Source organism: Polyodon spathula, chromosome 13 (genome assembly GCF_017654505.1).
Source record: "Polyodon spathula isolate WHYD16114869_AA chromosome 13, ASM1765450v1, whole genome shotgun sequence".
Classification (NCBI taxonomy): Eukaryota; Metazoa; Chordata; class Actinopteri; order Acipenseriformes; family Polyodontidae; genus Polyodon; species Polyodon spathula.
The window spans coordinates 33072186-33094954 of record NC_054546.1 but is presented as its reverse complement, the minus strand read 5'-3'; the positions used below and the strand labels follow the sequence as shown (position 1 = coordinate 33094954).

The 22769-nt window shown below is 36.0% G+C and overlaps 1 protein-coding gene across 1 annotated transcript in view; it reads right to left on the bottom strand.

Moving 5' to 3' along the window:
- Nucleotides 1–2479: 2479 nt before the first annotated feature.
- Nucleotides 2480–22769, bottom strand: part of cep89 (centrosomal protein 89) — a 100612-nt gene continuing 80322 nt past the window's right edge. The window contains exon 21 of the mRNA XM_041267741.1: nucleotides 2480–4466. Coding sequence (XP_041123675.1) covers nucleotides 4103–4466 — 364 coding nt within the window. The 3' untranslated portion in view covers nucleotides 2480–4102. The remainder of the gene's footprint in view (nucleotides 4467–22769) is intronic.

Genomic DNA, 22769 nt, shown 5'->3' with positions numbered 1-22769 from the left:
GATTACATGATGTTAAATAAAATATCTAAATTATGTTCATATAGTCCTCTTTTTTTTTAAATCTAGGTGATGCAAAACATTTGGCCACCTGATAATGACTGTCAACCAAAACACGGTGAAATAAAAAGTCAAGCAGTAATTATATTAAAACATTTTGCATGTTGTAACGAAAAACAAAGCATTCCCAGGGTCTGAATTTTGAAGTGATGCAAGGGCAAGAATTTTTCATTATCTGCGCTTATGCCTGAAACAGAAAATATATACAAAGAATCTAAACAGCATGAAGAAGAAATTAGTGAAGAGAACTGTGATTCATTACCCTACAACGATTCTCTTTAAGTGAAGGGACTCCATGCTGCTTCTGAGTCCGACATCAACCCAGTCACTCGATGACAGGTTGCGTGCTGCCTTGTGTTATTGCAGGAATCCCAGTGAAAGTAAATGCCAGAAAGATTCCACTTGTAATATAATGAAAAACTACTGGGATAGATCCAATATTATTTATTCTGTTTGTATTATATAAATACTATAAATATACATCTGATGGTAAGTTTTGGTATATATACTGCATTTTCCAACAGCAGCCTACAAATTCAGATAATATGTCATTCATACTTAAGTGTTTACCAGATGTGCATTTCAGAAACTAATAGTTATAGCTTGCAGAATTATAGTATATCTCTAAAGATTACAATTTTAAATGGTTTAGTCCTCCTTTGGAAGATCAAACAATTAATCAAATTGGATTCTGTAAAAAGAAAGAAAGAAAGCTCACACTAGTAAGTATTTCGGTTCTTGACCAATGCTCACAAAGGAACAGACTGATGAAAATTGCTACTTAGAAATGGCATACTTGGGTGTGATAACTGAACATCTGGAAAGGGGTAACACGATCTTTTATAGCTAGACAAGAGATAATAAAACTATGTAACAGTCTGCAATCCAATCTGCATCCAAACATTTCACAACAGTCTAAGATAACCTGTAGGCTTCACATTTTTCTTTCACTCTTAATTAATTAATCAACCTCTAGTTCTGCGCATAAAGTTAAGGGAACACAAAGCTATTTTGTAGCTTGGAACTTAATTTCAGGAGCTTAAGTTTCAGGCCACTGCATGGCACACCAGGGGAGACAGAGTTTGATACAGAAAAGATGCCTCAAACTCACTCTCACTGGAACCAGGTTTCATTCCTGAAAAAGCAGCTTTGTGTTCCCTCAGCTTTAGACATCATCAGTGTCAGCTGGAGAGATCCCAACTAACGCCACAAATCTAAATGGTTCACATATAGTTCACTGTGAATGGTCATCATATATTCTGTTAATAAAACACTAAAATGCATACATACTTTATTTGAAATGCGTACTGGTTTTTAAGATGAAGTTGTTCGTCAGTATAGTATTTATTTATATAGTATTTATTTATATAGTATAGTATTTTGAATCTCCCTTTTTAATTTAAATGTTCCCAATCACTATGTCGTTGCACTGAGCATTGAAATAACATCTTGTTTTGATATTTTAGACATTGGAAGGTGTTAGAATCTTTATTTCAGATACTTCAGAAATATGTACATTCTTCACATTTATAGAAAGTGCACTGTTGTTTAGTGCAAGTACCATATTGCAATATTAATTTAAATGTAAAGGAAGAACGAAAAAAGCCCTTGCAAAAAAACTAAAAACCAAAAAGATATAATGCATAACATCATTGAATATTTAAGGTATATCCTACAATTAAAGAACTTTAAATTGTATTTTCTCAATTACGTAAACAAGGATTGTACTGTAGATGTACCATAACCTATGGGACGTGTGCAAATGTATGCAACATACTTGATGTCAAACTCGGACCAAACTATTTATGATTGATTGCATATGAGAACTTCCTGATCATTTATATCTGAACCCCTGGTAATAGACACTCTATTAACATGTGATTATGCTATTATGTAGCTACAGATTATTATTAGAAATAATAACAGTAAATAGTAATATATTTTTTGCTCAAGCATGCTATACGAATGGTATAATAGCCACTGAAACTAAAAAGCTATCAATAGGCCTATGTCTTGCAAAACTTGCTGAAAGTTTGAATGATTGCATTAGCAAGCATGTCAGACAAAAATAGAAGCAGCTGCCCCTGCACTGCTAACAGGATGTGGGGTCAGTTCATCACAACTGTTTGTTCAAACTCCGTGAAGACTGGGTCTATGACAATTTATCACCAACTATTCTTCACAAACAATTTATCACCAATTCATCACCAAGTACATTTCATCACCAGCGACGACTCATCATGGAGGGTACATTATCATATCACAGTTGTTTTGGCACTTCTAGTGTTAAAATAAAGGTTTGAAAAGCAAACTTGTTATTTATTTATTTATTGCTTGTTTGTTTGTTAGTTGGTGACAAGTTAAAAAAAGTTACTACATTATGGGTTTTATTTATGTAATTTGTAAGTGAACACGTACTGTATCTGTTATTTATGATTTATTATAGCTCTATTTGTTTTTAGCACAGCTTTTATGATTTATTGTGGCCTTAATCAGTGAGTTATTGTCCGTGATGAATTGTCGGTGATGAAAAGTGTGACAAATTGAAGGGATACCGGGAAGGCTGTTTACAAGATGCCTAAGAAAATCAGAATGCTCACAAAAAAAACAAAAATAATTTGCTTGCGACACTGTCAAAGAAAGAACATGCATTCAAAATTGCAGAAACTTCTTTGCATTGTCATTCAAGCATTTGTGAATATCCCAACAGAGCCTTGTACTGGGACCAACACTGACTGAGCTGCCCCCTGGCCAGTGAGTCACTGCTAGAATACTTGCTCTCTTGAGTTGATTTATTTTACAAAACCAGTGATACTAGAAACCATAATACACAAATTCACAGAGGTCTGTCAAGTACCATTGTACCATATATAATATATATAATTTTTATTTTTAGTAAAGGGATAAACAGTTAATCAGAGTATAATTGCCATAATTAGTGAAACCTCAATATTGAAGCCAGTGAAGGTACCCGACCTTAACAAACAGATAGCCTTTTGGTTTTAGTTCTTTAAAAGTTTGAATGATATCACAATGCATCCATGTTTTCAGTTGGTTTTAAAAAGGTTCTTTGTAAATACGGTTGGTAGTTTACAGCAAGTCAGTCTTATTAGGGAGGTTATTTAACAGAAGAAAAAGAGGAGTCAAAAGGAGTAAACTGTTAAAAATATCCTTAAGCTGACTTTTTACTAAGGTGGCCTTAAAGTTTATAGTGCTTAAGATTTTTTTAAAAAGTTAATAATAGTTGCAATACATACCGTTCTCTCTCTAGTAACACAACAAAATTGTGTCAAAATCTACTCCAACACTGCATGGTGTCACTTGTGTCTGGTATTCTGGCTCTAGGCTTCCCACATTTGCATTACCACCTCGTTATTATGACAGGGTTTATGGGACAAACAGTGGCAAAGCCTTCCTAAAATGTTCTGTTGCAGACTGACTTCCATAATATAATGACTTGGCACAACTTGCTGTTTGATGTCATACAGTACTTAATTTAAAGGGGTAGAATCCCATTTAGTTTAATAACAGTTGTTATAAAAAACACAATTTGGGAATAAAAGGTCCCCTTTTTACTTCTGTTATGATTCCTGATCTATAAGCCGTGCTTATTACTACTGCAAGTACCATGCATATTTGGGCTCACTGGCAAGAATGTTTCAAGGAGTGCAGAAGCTTACATTCCTACAGCCATCTTGGGAATTTAGACTAATTGAATAGTCAACAAGGTTTGCTTGTTTGATAAAAAGACACCAATTAATTATGTTTTAGCGGCACGGTTGCAGCTTTAACATTACCTCAGTCTGAATACATTCATAACAATACCTAACGCACGATCATTCATATATACTGCACTATTGAAGAAAGTCAGAATGTTCTCTTAAATATAGACCTACAATACTGTCATTTTCTCAAGACATTCAAAATCACAGAATATGTAAAGTGTGTATAATATATACATTTTTGTAGAAAGATTTTTGGTATGTTTTTTGTGCTTTAGAATATGAATCTCAATGACAATCTTTTCAGAAAAAGGATTCCCATTTCATGAATAAAACTCCAGCCCATTCTTCTCGCCTTCATCTGATGATGGAATTTGTTGCTGGTCGGAATCTGACTCAAACATGGGGCTTTTCTGCATTCCTTGCTTGGGCTTGTTGCATTTTGGAGATGAAACAGAGAATGTGCTGTTCACTTCCAGCAGCTCCAGGGGATAGGCAGTGCCCATGTTCCCGTGGGGTGAGCCCGGGCTCCTTGCTCTAAAGGCTGCTCGACTGCACGGCTCTCCTGAGGCTTCCTGTAGATAGAGGGCACTGCTCTGGCAGAAAGAATCGAAAAGGGTGTCTTTCATTCTTTTGTTTTCTCTGGAAGCTGACTGCCAAACAATCTCCAGTTCACACTCCACTTCCCTGAAAAACAGAAAACAAATTAATCATGTCTCCATTTTCTGTTACAATATCTGACACCTTGAGGACAACTAAGACTGTGATTGAGTAATGTTGACCGTGTTACAGTATAAAGCTCTGTGTTGCCTTTTGTGCTGTATTTAAAAGGGTCAATGCAATCTTACCGGTCACACACTTGTACCCACTATGTATGTTTCACAAATCTAATTTTGAAAGATTCACTTGTCAAATGCAAATGTGTATTTCCTTTAAAAAAAATGATGGTGCTATACAAAGTTTAGGAGAGCTCTCAGCTTGCAAGCAATGTGAAGGGGAGGATAGAAGTATAATGGACTAAATGATAGCATGGCATTCATACTGAAAGACTCATTTAAGCTAGCATGTGAGCTATGCATATGAAAAGAAGACAGTGGATTGACATCTGGAAAGGAGGTCAGCAGGTAAGTAATTCCTCCCGTTTGGTAAGTGGCTTTCAAATTGTGCATTTTAACTGGGTAGATAAAAAAGAAAATACAGACAGTAGCAAATGGTTGTGCATGAAATTGCTACGGATTTACAAGCTGCAATAAATAAAAGTACCATTTCTGGAAACAATCCTTAAAAATAAAGTAAAAATAAAAATAAATAAATAAATAAGTGTTCCAATTAAATGTCACAGAATTAAATTACCATGCCTGAGTGGAAAAAGGTGTTCGTGATCCAAAATAATGTGTATAATTGAATTGGTTACACCGTTTGAGTATTTTTCACAGCCTCCCCAGACAAAACTGAAGGACTTGCACTTAATGGCAAAACATCAGCACAGATGTCTTCTTATTTCAGAGGGCAAACACTTGCATTGTCAATGAGAACATCATCCCTCCCAGACTCACGGCATCATAATCAATGAACTACAAATACAGATATGTATTAATGCATATCAGACATAATCCACTGTCAGTTAGCTCATGCAGAATCTTTCAAAGGAAATTGCTAGTCTTCAAATTATTTGAACACAAACTACATTTGATGTAGAGCTACACAGGGTATGAATACATAGGCAGTGCTTTTCAACCAACTGTGATATTCAATCCAACAGGTATTGAAGAATTTATTGTTGTTTAGTAAGCCAAACCTTAGATAGCAGTCATTTAAAGATCTGGGGTTCATTCAATGGGTCTAAAATACTATCACTATACAAGCACCTGTTGTTAAAGATCTACATTATAAGCATCTAAACAGTTATATTTTGATCCTTCCCTGATTAGTTCAATTGAATAGACCCTGTGATATCTACAGATAAGCTAAAGTTTCCAATAAGTCAAACAAGACAACTGGACACAAACTAGCAAACTATTTTTGAAATGCATACACCTTGATTCAATAAGTTCTGTAGACCTAGAAAACAGACAAACTTGAAAAGGAGATGATAACAATTAAGGGGCATCAGTATATGTAATAAGTCATAATGCTTACTGAGGGGAGTGCATATTGACATGCTGTACTCTTGATCATTAATCATTTTAGCAGACAGAGTGTGAAGGTCTAGAGTGCACGAGTGTGGTCACAATCCTGAACACAATGCAATCTGTACATCCTGGCTGTGGCTGCATTCATATTGTTGCACCTTTAATGATGACTCATGTGCCCCCTTCCTTCGATGAATCATTGTAAGGACACGTTGCAGAATGCAATAACATTTCCTTTCCCTTGTTAGTCTAACTCCTTTGAGCCATGTCAACACTGGCTGTCATTTATCATGCATCCTATGCAGACCCTAGTTATATGTCACCAGTGTACAAATGCACTGGATCTTTTTTTTTTTAATCCTTTGACTCCCTAAGGATCCTGTCGGACAATGAAAATCGGTATCCCATTTTTTTTTTTATCATATCATATTAAATCAGAATGTTCAATGCATTCTGCCTTGTAATCAGAGTAAAAAAAAAAAAAGTGTCACATTTATTTATTAAATTTTTTTTTAAAATTAAGTTCAGGAGCTGCTCTTCAGTTTTAGTTGCCTGCCACAGACATAAGTAACATTGATTACAACAATCAAAGTGTCTATAAAATGAACAGCATGTGCCTTCGAGTGATCAGCTGCTTCAGATCACTCTGTATAGCTCGCAATACATAGCTGTTGATGGTGATGGCAAATATAAAGACACCTTGGTTAATCTAGCCAATGCTACATATATCTACAGCAGGAAAAAAATACTAACAAACAGCCTCGGAACTCAGATAAGAACAGAAGAATTTACAAATGAGAGGAGGCCATTTGGCACATATTGCTTGTTTGGTTGTTAGTAGCTTATTGATCCCAGAATCTTATCAAACAGCTTCTTGAAGGATCCCAGGGTGTTAGCTTCAACAACATCATTGGGGAGTTGATTCCAGACCCTCACGATTCTCTTTGTAAAAAAGTGCCTCCTATTTTCTGTTCTCAATGCCCCTTTGTCTAATCTCCATTTGTGACCCCTGGTCCTTGTTTCTTTTTGCAGGTCGAAAAAGTCCCTTGGGTCGACATTGTCAATACCTTTTAGAATTTTGAATGCTTGAATTAGGTCTCCGCGTAGTCGTCTTTGTTCAAGACTGAACAGATTCAATTCTTTAAGCCTGTCTGCATATGACATGCCTTTTAAAACTGGAATAATTCTGGTTGCTCTTCTTTGCACTCTTTCTAGAGCAGCACTATCATTTTTGTAGCGAGGTGACCAGAACTGCACACAATATTCAAGATGAGGTCTTACTAATGCATTGTACAGTTTTAACATTACTTCCCTTGATTTAAATTCAACACTTTTCACAATATGTCCGAGCATCTTGTTGGCCTTTTTTATAGCTTCCCCACATTGTCTAGATGAAGACATTTCTGATATTTATAATGCACATTTTTATTTCCTGTTTGCAGTACCTTACACTTTTCTCTATTAAATGTCATTGGCCATGTGTCTGCCCAGTTCTGAATCTTGTCTAGATCATTTTGAATGACCTTTGCTGCTGCAACAGTGTTTGCCACTCTTCCTATTTTTGTGTCATCTGCGAATTGAACAAGTTTGTTTACTATACCAGAATCTAAATCATTAATGTAGATTAGGAATAGCAAAGGACCTAATACTGATCCCTGTGGTACTTCACTGGTTACCTCACTCCATTCTGAGGTTTCTCCTCTAATCAGTACTTTCTGTTTTCTACATGTTAACTACTCCCTAATCCATGTACATGTGTTTCCTTGAATCCCTACTGCATTCAGTTTGAGAATTAATATTTTATGCAGGACTTTGTCAAAAACTTTCTGGAAATCTAAACAAACCATGTCATATGCTTTGCAATTATCCATTATCAATGTTGCATCCTCAAAAAAACTGAGCAGGTTAGTTAGACACATTCTCCCTTTCCTAAAACCATGTTGACTGTCTCCCAGGATACAGTTACCATATAGGTAATTTTCCATTTTGGATCTTCTTATAGTTTCCATAAGTTTGCAAATAATAGAAGTCAGGCTTATTGGTCTGTAGTTACCCGGTTCAGTTTTGTTTCCCTTTTTGTGGATCAGTATTACGTTTGCAATTTTCCAGTCTGTCGGTACAACCCCTGTGTCAAGAGACTGTTGCATGATCTTGGTTAGCGGTTTGAAAATATCTTCTTTCATTTCTTTGAGTACTATTGGGAGGATCTCATCTGGCCCAGGGGATTTGTTTATTTTAAGAGCTCCCAGTCCCTTTAACACTTCTGCCTCGGTTATGCTAAAGCTATTTAAAACTGGATAGGAACTGGTTGACATGTGGGGCATGTTGTCCGTATCGTCCTTTGTAAAAACTTGTGAAAAGTAATCATTTAATATATTTGCTATTTTTTTTCTTCATCTAGGATTTTGCCATTTGTATCTCTTAGACATGTGACCTCCTCTTTGAATGTTCTCTTGCTGTTGTAATATTGGAAAAACATTTGGAAATTGGTTTTATCCCCCTTAACAATGTTCATTTCTATTTCTCTCTTGACCTTTCTAACTTCCTTTTTGACTTGCGTTTGCAGTTCCATGTACTCTTTCTGTGTATTTTGTTTTTGGTCCCTTTTTAATGCTCTGCAAAGTCCCTTTTTTCACTGAATATTTTTTAATTGATCTATTAAACCATTTTGGCAATTTAGTTTTACATTTAGATTTGTCTACTTTAGGGATGTAATTGTTTTGCTCTTCTAGTACTACATTTTTGAAGAACAGCCATCCTTTTTCTATGAATGTTTTCTCTATTTTACTCTAATCTACTTCTGTTAGTCTCTGTTTCATACCTTCATAATTCGCTTTTCTAAAATTGTAAACCTTAGCTTTAGTCATTACTTTTGGGGTTTTACAAAGCAATTCAAATGAGACCATGTTGTGGTCTGAGTTTGCTAGTGGTTCTCTGACCTCTGTTTTAGTTATTTTGTCTTCGTTATTTGAAAAGACTAAATCAAGGCATGCCTCCCCTCTAGTCGGTGCCTTGACAAATTGTGTTAGGAAGCAGTCATTTGTCATTTCCACCATTTCAATTTCGTCCATCGTGCTACCCACCGGGTTTTCTCATTTTATACGGGGGAAGTTGAAATTCCCCATTAGTATGGCTTCTCCTTTGCTACATGCATTTTTAATGTCATTGTACAACAGGCTATTGTGCTCACCGTCTGAATCTGGTGGTCTATAGCATGCTCCTATTATTATGCCCTTTGAATTTTTGTCTGTTATTCTAACCCATATCGTTTCATCTTTATTTTCTTTGTCCAGGTTTAACACCTGGGCTTCAAGACTGTTTCTTATGTATCGAGCTACCCCTCCACCTCTTCTGTCCTGCCTGTCTTTCCTATACAGTGTATATCCACAAATATTATATTCGTCCCCATCACTCTCAGACAACCAAGTTTCTGTAACACCTATCACATCATAGTTACTTTTTAGTGCAGTAGCTTCAAGTTCTAAAATTTTGTTTCTGATACTTCTAGCATTTAGATAAATAAAAGCACCTTATAACATACAATATTAAGTAAATAAAGCCCAACATTTGTGTAACAGAATCAGAAAAAAAATGATTGCAAAAATCATAAAAAAAGTAACATTTTGGATGTGTGAGATTCATACCTAGGTCTCCAGAGATAAGAGACACAAGTGGCTACTGAACTAACCGGCTATGCCACTGCCACCTAGACCCCTGTGCCTGTTTGTATCTGGCTGTTGACAGTGGCAGTAAAAGCCACTCGTACTTTAAATCTTGAGGATTTAGTTTGTAAACTGTTACATAATTAGTTGCGTTGTATGTGGGCACTTTTTAAAAGAACACACACTAGCTATTTAATAACCATTTTGTAACATTTTTTTTTTTTTTTCCTTTAGAAACTGTGCTGGAGCTAAAGTGCAATGAATCCGTCCCATTATGTTTCTGTTTTCAATACCCCCCCAATGCAGCTGTGCTTTCAGTTCAGTTCGGTACCTAGACTTCATAATGACAGATAAGTCTAAATTCTAACATGAGTCTGAACAGAATTCTGAATATAAGCCTCTGATCCCCCCTCACCCCCTCCCTCCTCCCCCTTTGTTCACTGCAGGATCCAGGCTTCACTGAGTAGTGAGTAATGTTTCATCAAATGCCTTAGGAAATGATCCTAACCTTTTCAGCTAGGACAACTCAGGCTTTAAAAGGGCATTTACATTGTCAGTTTACATTACTTAAAATATTTATTATTACCAGTTCAGTCACCAGATGGTAGTGCAGTTTCACTGTAAGAAAATATACAGAGATGTATGCATATATATTACTATCAAATTCCTGATTTTACATGTTCACTATTTCAGCTAAAATAATATTTGAACACTGCAAGTTCATCATTCTGTTACAGTACCTCTTCCAGCATGGGTTGAACAAGCTGTAAACTGGGGTACTGCACTAAATATCTTCTCCAGCCAACAGCAGAATCCTATGGTGTTCATTTGTTAAGATAAATTCTATGTACCTTCATTTGTAAAGGCTTAACAGCAAGGTTTCAATGTACTGTAGAAGCTAAATGGGTGGGAGTGCTAGCAAAGGCAAGTCAATGTGCAGACCTTTAGCAATGTTATTGTTGTGCGGAAAATGTGTTTGTTATTTTAAATACAACAAAACTGTATCACTTCCTGTGATGTAGGTCAGTCTCACTCACATGTCGCCCTGCATGAGGAAGCAGCAGTTTACATTTTAAAATCTACAGTATAGTGCTGTATAACCAAGTCATGGCGATTCATCTTGGATCTTATGCTGTCTTTATTTGACCTCAGATATAACTGAGTCTGAAGCAAAACCAGTATACAATACACAAAGCTAACATTTTGCCAAAGCTTTACTTTGGTTTTGCCCAGCTGAAGGTAACTAATAGCAACCTGCCCAGTTGGCAGTGAATAAACCAATGTGTTGGTTTAAAAACAATTGAGGTGTTTCCCTGTAACAGTAATACCTGTGACTTCAGAAAACATCAAATATTTAAGAATTCTTTACAGCAATAGAAATCTCTTATGATATTAACCACTTACATAACAATTCAATAGCCTGCAAGGGTTTAGACTGAACAAAGAAGTTCATAAAAAAACTGAATCACATCAAAAAACAAGAGAACAGAGAAGCTGATCCTTTGTTTAAGAAATATCAGACCTGACATGCTGGATTATTTACCCTCCACAAACTACTCAACAGATCCATGTGGTTATTCTGAACTAAAAAGGCAAACGGCACACAAGTCGCTTTGCACTTTCCATGGCTCAGAGTTGTTAAATGCCACAAACACAGTGATGACGTATACCACAGTCGTCAGAGAGACAAAATTGCTAGCTGGAGACATTATTAAGGCATCAGAAAGAGATTCACCTCCCTGTGGCTGCATTCATAATTCAGATTCTACACTGCAGCCCTCACACTCCAATGAACTGCAATCTTTAAGTCTGAAAGAACATCCTTATGGCTAGTTAATATATTGTTAAAGTTTACCCTTAAACTGGAATTTAGGCATGAAAAGTTAGGTAATTAAGCTCTGTTAGAGGAACTATTGGTAAGCCTCAGTCTACAAAGCTTCCTTGAGAAAGATACGTACAACATATCGAAATGTTGAGCAGCTGGCTCTTTGAGCTAATATATATATATATATATATAGTGGCTCTCAAAAGTATTCACCCCCCTTGGACTTTTCCACATTTTATTGTGTTACAACATGGAATCAAAATGGATTTAATTAGGAGTTTTTGCCACTGATCAACACAAAATAAGTCCATAATGTCAAAGTGAAAAATAAAATCTACAAATTGTTCTAAATTAATTGAGCTGAATTTGTTTGAATTTCAGAAAGTCAGAAAACAATGATGTTGTATTCACCATTTTAGTGTTTTAGAAGCTTTCTTTTGTAGTATGTAATAGTCTCCCTCTGACATGTGATTGGTTCACATCACTGTCAGTCCTGCCCCTTTTCAAAGGAACGCCCTTCATTTCTACTCCTCAGAACAACAGAAAATGGCTAAATGTGAAAAAACTGCTGAACGGGGATTCTACATGTCAAATGAAACCTGCCTTTATTATTCTGGGGTACCCCTGTAAATGAGATACTCCATCTCAAGGTTGTATCCTGGTATGAAAAATAAACACATACATAAATATGCTATGTCCATGATAATAATAATAACACATCGTATTTTGAGTATGTGTGTTTTTCTGTGTATGTAATGCGCATGAAAGATGAGAACAATAGCTACAGTCAGACAGAAGAGGTTGGAGACCTATGGGTCCCTGGAGGACAGGCCTGCCCTGTAGGTGTCTGCTTGAGCTCTGAGCCCCATCCTGCCGGATCCCCTGCCAAGAGCATGGGGGAGGAGACCCCTACTATACGTGATGATTTTGTGATGGGTATTATATATGAGTCCACAGATATTACTTGACTAAGCTGAATTGAATGAAAGTCAATCTAAATATATTTAGTCAGTGGAAAGTGGAATTGATATAAAGCCAGCTACAATTTCCTGATACACACACAAAAGAAAAAAGAAATACGGTTTGGAAATGTGAACAACAACTAATGAACTCTTAGTCTGTCACACTTCCTCTATGTAAATTCTAATGACAGTGTAGTAAATCGTCAATTAAAATTGAATGGCCTCTGCTTCATGGCTTCTGCTTACTAAAGCTCTCCATTAGCAATTGTGTCAGGGAGTTCAAGCTGCAAGACAACCTGCTGCCAGTTCAGATCTTCGACAGTCCACAGTAATCAAATCAATGCATCAACAGTTTGACAGTGAAAATGTATTTATTTTTCACGTTTGTGTTTCGGAGCAAATGCTGAAGAGAAAGTCTACAACCAATGAACGCTGAAACAAGCAAAAAATGAAACCTCTACTTATCCCACAAATTAGCCTTTCTGATCTCTTTGCTTCTCAGATTTTCATGAGCCATGGACCATGTGGGGTATGCAAGCTGTTTGGGCTTTTAGTGGTTACACTCCTTGTCTCTGGAATAGCCTACAATTTACTAGTGATTCTGTGTCTGTTACTGTTTTTAAATCTTGTTTTTTAAACTGACTTAGCTTATAAATAAAATTAACAAAATGTATATCTATAAAGTACTTTGGGAGGGCCTCAAGAAAAATATTGTTGTAACGACACTTTCCAGAGTTAGTGCTATGCAAATATTACAGTGCAACACAAGCCTTGGCTAGAGCACTGGGGAAATAATAAACACAGAAAAAGTAATAAAAAACAGAAGCCTATTTTAATTAAAGAACTGTTAGATGTGTATTGTGCAAGAATTTAAAAAAAAAAACGAATATGACTCAATGGGTGGGAGACCACCCCCTACACTGTAGCAAAACAGACACATTTATTATAGTCTAAATAAACCAGACAGTTGGAAGGAAAAATCATAAACTAGGACGGCAACATTCTCCTTTTAAAAAAAAAAAGCAAGGAATATTTTGGTCTGTGCATTTGGCCTCAGAAAACCGTGAATGTCACATGCAATTAGATCTGCTTCAAACCACTATTGATAGGAGCTGGTATTGATGTTTCTTATTTTAGCATCCAGTCAAAGATGCTGTTATAACCAAACTGGAACGTTACTGTTGTTGGTTTCTTCTCTCTGTATTCTGTTTTTTTCTAAATCGTTACACACTATAATCATTCCAGTTTCCAGTTTTAAAATCTCACCCCAATTTAGTCTCCTCCTTCAGCTAGCAGATCACTATGCTTTACAGTTGAACACTGTTCTGCTTGGATGTCTAGTGAATGGTACTGAAACCCTGAAAGCAACCAATTTTCCCGGTTGCTCTCCAAGGTTCTGAACCAGCCAAGGATCCTTAATCTCTTGGAACTTAAACTAAATGGATGATCCTCTGGAGCATAGAAGCCAAACTCCAGCATTTTTATTTTGCTACACCTGTGTTAGATTTTTGGAAATATGTGCTACTTGTGCCTACTTACTGGCTAAATGCTGGCTTGAGTGGTTTAAATCTCATCTGCTTTTGCAGTCAATACCTTCCTTTCTGACGCACACAACACTACAGTTACCCTCAGTTGAAATATACCCAAAGAGTCGGACTGCTACATTGCACTCCCAAAGGCAGCCTGCTTCAAATAGACAGAAATATGATTAGAGACTAGCTTGAACTAGCTGGAAGTTAGCGCATTGCTTTGCTGATGCAGTTATTAGAATTAAGGAGAACGATTGTCGATTACATTAATATAGTATGTGAGTGTGTTGAGGGGAGATTTACAAGTCAGCAAAAGAAATTGCATTTACATGATGTACAGATTTCTGTATCTGATGATCACAGACTGGATTTTGTACCCCCTTACTACAGCATTATCTTAAAAACTAGTTCATAGGAACTCTTTGTAAACTTGTTCATGGAAAGTCACGATGTACTGTAATAAATTCACAATGAAAAATAACTGACAGAGATCGACAGAAAAGTTTCTGTATTTATCTTCACAGCATGAACAAACCACAGGAAGAGGCAACAGTATTAGAAAAAAAACAACAGCTAACCCTGTACACCACATACCAAGCTACTGCATACAGTAACCTAGCCAGGAAGAGGTCTATTGTTTTGAGAACTAAAGAAAACTCAATGTTAACTTGGATTAGCACCACAGTCAGATGATGTTTTGAGATGATGTGAAGTCTGAATTAAAAGAGACAGGTTAATATGGGTGAGAAAAGCTGGACATGCACTAAGGTGTAATCTACTAGGACCTGGCTATACACTTTCTAAACTGATGTTTAGAAATATAATTTTCTTATTCAGGATGTCCTTGAATTGTCCTAATGGGATAATTAGGTTTAGGAACATTACTGCCTAATTGTTTAATGCTTTTGTCAGTTTATCTGACAGTACATTTACATGGAGGTGTTTTGACGAAATGTGGTTTGTTTCTATCCACAGCAAACCTATTTGAATTGGGAATAGGGTCAAACCCTATTAGGGTTGCAGGCAGGATGGAACTGGCCTCTTCAAATTGTATGGAAGACGTGACAAAAAGTGATATTATAAATAACTATGTTAAAATTACAGGTTGAAGCTGTTTTCAATACTGAAACACAAGTTTATTCCTATAATTGAGAGGTAAGGCTGCAGATTTTATTGCAGACAGTGGACAGGAATGGTAGTGTGCCCTAAACATGTTAGTTTAAAGAACAATAGTTTTAGATTTATAGTAAGGTAATGAAAGTAAAAGTATTTCACATTGTAATTTGCTGTTTTTATTATAACTTAAAAGCAATGATACACAATATCTCTACAGGACGGTCCTATACTTGAAAAGAAATTGAATGAAGATGTAACTTTTGCTATGTTCAATGTAGTTGGGTTAGGGTTAGGGTTAGCCCTGCACCACAGACCTAACACGGACATAAACAGACAAGATAGCTGCTTGCAGCATCTGGCGCTCAAAGAATATCACAGACATTTGCTAAGCTTTTTGAGATGTTGTAGTAATAAAATAATGACTTGGATCGCATTATTGAAGAGTTTGGTGATAAAACGAGTGATCAGGAGGTGATTTACCAGTATGCACGACTATGAAGAGGTACGTGATAAATACAGCAAACAAGGGGTGTAGCGGGGCTGGAGATGCAGTACTGAGTGTCCCGTTCATATGCAGTGCCTTTTAAACCTGTTTTACTTTGAATACAATTACTTTTAAACAGCATGTGTAAAATAAGCAGTGCGTGTGAAAATAAATTGAACATGACGCGCCTGACAGGCACTGAATAAATGGACCGCTAAGGGTTAACATTTCAACAAATTTCATAATCTGCTCATGTAGAACTAATTGAAATAAAATGATATTGTATCTTTATAGTTGAATTATTGAGAAAACAAAAAGCACCTGTTTGACATGCACACTCACACAGTGTCAGCATCAGTATAGGGTAAACCAATGGTATTGCATTAGTATTTTTTTTAGGCAGATTCTACTAAGATTTCTACAGGGTATGTCTGACTAACCTGCTGCTGATGCAATAATCACAAACAACAATTTCTAGCACATTGACCGCTCTAGCCTTATGGTAATTCATTTAAAGTCACAGAGTCTGTATGCTCTGTTTTGCACTACAAAACACATTTAAATCAATAAATATACATTAATGTTTAATATTTCACTAGGACTGTAAAACAGGAGTTAGAATAGTGGTCAATAATTTAGTGTATAATCAAAGTAATGTATAGGCAAAATGTAGAAATAAAATGATCATTCCTAACCTACTGTGATTTAGTAGTTTTCAGTATGCTAGCATGGGATAAGAAGCATGCTGTTGCAGCAAAATGCAAAATTCTCTCAGTCTGACAGAAAACTGGTATAATTCACTTAAGTTTTGGTTATAAGCTTTGCCTTCTATAACTTACAGCATTTGAATGCTGAGTGGTTTTTAGTAGAAAATATTAAAACAAGAAAATGATCATTTCTAGCTTTAAATTCTCTTTCAGGTTTTTGAACTGAGTATACCTTCTCAATAGAGAGATGAAATAATCCTCACCAACAATTCATGACAAGGCACAGCAATGACAACCATACATAAATTGCAATAGTTTGTGATCCAATAACTGAGAAACTGCTTAATGTCTACACAAATTCCATTAAACATGGAGAAAGAGGCGCAGTGAATTTTTATTTAAAAGTAAAACCTATTTTGCTATGAGCTTGAATTTAATTCTGGATTTTGAGGCATTCTACATCATTCTGTATTCCACAGCTAGATTACACCTTAGGGAAGTATTACATGTGTCAAGCAGTGGTCAAAAGGCCTTACCTTTCGGCATGATGTGTTGAAAATAATACATATACGGTCATGGACGGGCTTGTGAGAAGCTTGCATCACACTATTGCCCCTGGCTTAAATATGATCCCTATGGTTTTACATGTCTCCCCAGACACTGCACATATAAAAAACATGCACCCCCCTTGATAGATATAAATAAGACATTAGAAAAATGAATTACCCTGAGAACTTTTCTCCTGTGGCGTTAAAATATTAAATAACTTATTTTAACTTGACTGCAAAGTTTGATTAAATGAAGCTTTGTAGACTGTTGTAGACTTTGGGGTTTGAGTTTTGCACACTTACAGGCTCCTAACAGGCAGCACAGAGATTAAAGCAGGCAAAGCTAGGTGCTGGCAGGGATTTTCAGTCTTGCAACACATCCCTTGTTACTTTCAGGGTATGGCCAGTCAACTCTGCAACATCTCACAAGACAGCAACTGCAGTCAGAAGGATTTCCAGACTGACAAGGGGAAACGATGTCAGATTCAAAGAATTGTGACAGCAGAGATCAGACCTTGATCAGAACCTGAATTCATTATTCAGATTTTTGGTGTGTATTGTCTGATGCCTTCCAGATGTCACCTCTATTTACACAATGCTAACAGAGTTATAAATGAATGTGATTTTATTTACCTTTGACTATGACAGCACAATTCTGAAAACAAACTCTCAGTTAGGTATGTTGCTGGAAGCAAACTAAATGTACACAAGTTTAAGTGAGCTCACCTCTCTGCTGCAAAGCTCTAATTACTGCTCCAAGGTGTTTTTTTTTTTAATACCCTACTACACTAAAATGTCCTTTTCATCTCAATCAGACAAGAGATTGAAAAGCAATTAGTGACCTTAGGGAACTAGCATTTTATTGTCGTATGCAGGAACGTGTTTTAAAGGTTCATCTGTTAATGCCAGCAAAACAATGAAGGTGCTCCATGTGATATAGCTTGTTCTGTGAGGTGACAAACATTAGGAAAATATCGAAAAACCTTAATTAGGTTTTAATAAGAGACTTAATTACAGTCTGTGCTTGAGACTTGACTTCAATATATATTCTGTACACACACAAAAGCACACATACAGCACATATACCTGTACTATATAAATGGGTTTCATTTACCCATAGCATGACAACCAACATTACGAATGGTGGCAATAAAAAATATACACATATATTTATTTCAATCCACAGTCAAATTCAGTGGAAAGGATATCAAGTCACAAAGGAAGGAATTTCATCCCATGAATAACTCTTCCAACATTTTAGTTCTTTTGAAAGTTAACACCCAGGATAATTGCTACGACATGGAGACACACAGCCTCTCACAACCAAGTGGAGTAACAAAAATTTAAAAATTGTCAAAGGACAGGGCCTTAATTATGTCATAATTGTCATCTGCAGTGCCATTAATCTCAAGAGGTGTTCATATAGTAACCCTCATAAAAGGTTTACCATGGTAAGTTTGCACAGTACCTCTGCAGATTCCCATTTTTTTTACTATGAATGTACTTTTCATTACTATGGTCTTTACAATGCTTAACATACTTTATCTACCGAGCACATTTATTTTCCATGTTTAAATGGCCAGCTCCAGATATCACAAACACTAGCCTACTGAGAAGAGTTTCACATGCTTCAATGGGCAATTCATATCTTCAGTGTAACCACTGAAGTTTGAGCATAACAAGGCTCAGTTTTAATTGTTGAGTAGAATACACAAAAAACACAAAATCGCTAAGCCTGGGTAGCATAAAAATAACAGATTTGAAAAGAAAAACATGACTGTGCTCACTGATCACTTTTGTGTTACTCACTTAGAACCATCATATATTCTATTGCTTTTTTCTGCTGACAATTACTCATTAGTTTTCACAGACCTAGTTCTGACTGACATTCAATAAGCAAATAGAACATTTTCATATATTGTTCACGCAAAACTTAAGATCAGATGAAAAGCTGGCATAACTACCTGTGGCTTTCTTGAGCGCTCTAAACTCTATACTGCACCTGTTAATACCCTGTGATTGATGCCAACTGGAATGGTGATATTTACATAGTGCATGCATCACAGCAAAAAAAAAAAAAAAATTTCTTTAACTACCTGGAATACAATCAAAACAACAAAAAAGTAGATTGAATATTCTGCTCAGACAGCAACATACTGAATAGGATGACATGCGGTTCAAGGAACCTGCAGACTAACTGTCTTGTGGAAAGCTTTGAAAGGAAATGGGACATTAATTACAGTAGTAGGATAGCTTAAGAATGCCAATGATAGGAAATGGAAAACAGAGTAAGGCCACTGTTTTAATGGTGTAAAAACCAAGGCATAGAAAACCATTTATTTTATCTCGTTAGCACACCAGTTTCATTTTGTTTGCTGTCGATTAAATTGTGCACTACAGACTTCTACTTGACTGTTGAAGCCCATGTATTCTGCCACACCTGATCTTAATATATCCACAGATTCTAATACTCTTATGCTGAAGAATAACCTCACTAAGGTGTGTGTGTGTAGTGGCGTTGTAGTCATGGCAAAAATAGTCAGTTCTACTGAATTGCAGTGATATACTGGACTTGTATATTATTTTACAAAACAGTCATTGGAAAAGGCTCTTTACAAAAACAACCTTTAGTTTACAGTGGTCTGCATTTTGTATAAGAACTAACAAAGGACATTTTCCCTTTCCAGGCACGCTGCAGGCTCAACCAGCTGTAATGAAGCACAGCCTTCTATAACGGTGCACAAGTGGCTCATTACTACTTATTACATTGTCTGCACCTGCGCGATCTCAGCACACAGCTCACTCCACTGATCTACAGACCCAGGAGAAAGTGGACATACACCACTTCCTGTGGAGCTACTATACAAAAAAAACACCACTAAAAAAATCCCTGGAAAACATTAAAAATAGATTAGAAGTTTTGATAGGTGTTTCTCTATACATATATAGAAAATAATGTCTACTGTGCTTTCATTAAATAAATGAAACATTATTTGAAATCATAACAAGCATCTAAGTTGGGCTATACAATGGCCCTTAATCTCAGAGGATAAATTAGTCTGGTTACATTAACAAGACAGATGGTCTGACAAATGTATCTTCCTGGAAACCAGGGTTTCACTTTAATTTACCAGAGAGCAATGCTAGAAAAATGCTGTTATAAAAAAAATATGAGGTACAAATAAGCAGTAAATAAGATACCTATTAGTCATAATGATTGAGTCAGTTCCATAATTAATATCCAGTGTTTTTAAACTCTTAATATTATGTAGTCCGTCAAGATTTTAATTTGCTACAAATAGTAGTCCTTCAGGAGCCTTACAGTGCTGAATATGCATAACTGAAATGTTTATGAGAATTTCAGTTCTCTTTATAGACATTGCCACAAAACAGGCCTACAAACTGCAAAAAACAACCTTGTATCAATTTTGACAATATTTAGATCTACTAGAACCTACAGTAACATAAGCAAATTGTAAAATATTTCCAATTGGGGTTTGATTAGCGACATAAGTGACAAAACAGGTGATGAATCTAGAAATACTAAAAGCAACTTAAATTGGCAAACATTTCGAGTATAAGCCTTTTTCAATGTATTCAAATCTGAAAGTCTGAAAAAGAGTTGAATGTTGGTCATTGAACTTAAGATTTTTTTTTTAGTGTTACTAAAATCAGCACTATTTAGTGTTTAATGTTTGATGAATCGTTTTGTAATCATAATGAATAATAGTCAGTGTAAGTAAGTGTCATTTATTTTTTTGTTTGTTCATAGTGTTAAGACTGTAGAGATGGGACCCCTCATTTACACAAAAAGTACACAAAAAAGTAATTATTGACAGCTTTTAGTCTATAAATGGAAAGTAGCATCTACAGGGGCCCATACACGCCTCACTGCACACTGTTTCACATGTTCAAGGTATTGACACGCAGACAACTTGGCAGAGTATTGAAAGCTCACTCTGATTTTAATAATGGCACATACAGTACAAAAGGAAGGTAATTCATGGAATGTATCAGTGTCTTCAGCCAGGACAGGTGAGAGCCAAAGACACAATTTCACCACAGTTTAAACATTGACAGTGGTTATATTTAGAAGAAGCCTCTTGCAAAGCATTGTCTGTATCTGCTCTGTTGTGTTCCTCCCTTCCCCTTCCCCGTACAACACTAACCCACTACTTACTCACTGTATTCAAACCTGGACTCAGTTTTGTCTTTTGGATGAAGTGTGAGACTCCATTCTCAGTAGAATACACCCCTCATCAATTTGTACCCGACACGGGTTGATACAATTTTAAATTCTCAGATTGGACAAAATCTACCCAGAAATGCACCTCAACTATTACAGATGCAAACAAGAACCTGCCTCACTCATACATAGTACTGGACCTGTCCCAGACTGGCTCCATTTTGGTCATCTGTTTTTGAGGCAGTCTAAAGTTTTTAAAGTACCCACCGATCCTTTCCCCACTCTTTGGTGTTGTGTCCAGTGATACTTTCTTTACAAAGTTAAAATCTGGCACCCTGGCCTTTGCCACCTTGTTGGCCTGATTTTGATGATGCCCCCCCCCCACACACACACACACGTACATTGGGTTAAGGATCTTCTAACAAGGCCTGACAACCCTTTGCTGTATGTTGACCAACTCAGACTGACTCCAATCCCACAAGAGGGACACTCTCTCTCTCTCTTTGTTCTTCTCCCATCTTTTCTTCCTTCTCTTTCTTTGTTTCTCTCGAGGTAAGCTTGCTTTTCATCAGTTATTGATTGTTATTGTTATATATTAATGACATTTTTATACAATGCACTAGAAAAGGTTCAGTAAATCTGGCCTTGCAAAATTATCTTTTAATAACACAGTCAATTATGATTTACTTTTTGTTTTTTTACTATTTGCTGCTTGGTGGTTTTGTAAATGTATGTAAAGATGTATTAATAATTTATATTATATTCTGTTTTTCCGAAAACTGGAAAATCAATAAACAGACTTGAATTTTATTCCTTAATTTAGACTAGAAGTTTTTAGAAGTTGTCATAGGTGCATACAAACATTGTTACTCTTACTGTTTTGCTGTTGTTTCCCAGAGTTTACTGGACAGGAATACTTAACTTATACAACATTGAATTGTATTTGTTTACTCACTCATGAAATACTGTGCCCACCCCTAGCATTATTATTTACTGTATATGTAAATTACATATACAACAGACATACATTGTGTGAGAATAAACATATATTAAATGTTATACAAAGGGGGTATAAAGCATTTCTTTAATTAAAACCAGCATATACATTTCTTCATTTTTTCATAACATACTGTATAGTGTTGTACTGCATTACCTTGACAACTGTGTCAGTGATCACAGTTCTTATGTAAAAAAAATAAAATAAAATAAATATAATGGCAAATACATAGATCTTATTTCCATTCTGTTCAAACCAGTGAAACATTTGCATGTCTGAGCAGATAATTGAACTGCTAGTTGCATTACACAACATTGTTTTTAGGCCTTCAACATTGTACTGAGCAGAAACTAGCCCGGTGCGTCATTATTTTGGTATCTGCCTCAGAAAAGTTTAAGCTGTAAAGCCCCCTTGATCGACTCCCACCATGAGCAACAGTCTTGCTTTTAGATCCCAGAGAGACTAATCTTCACCCTACCAGAAAAAAATCACCACAGGCCATATGAAGAGAGTGAAAACAACGGTAACAGTAGAACACCTTTCTGAATAGTTTATTTATTTTACTGTTAGTTTAAAATAGGCAATTAGTTTGAAAGTAGGCACATTCACCCCACGACTCAAAATTAGAGCAACTATCAGTATGATGAACAAGTTGATGACCAGGAGGTATATGAACAGTATTCACAGTACCGTATAGAATAAGAAATGGCAGTGAATAATTTAATGAAAAACTAAGTGCTATAGAAGATCTAGATTTTATTAGGTAAGCAAATGAGGTGCTAGAACAAGGTTAAGTTATTAAAATGGCTGATTTACAGTAAGTGGAGTCATTTCTTTTTTTT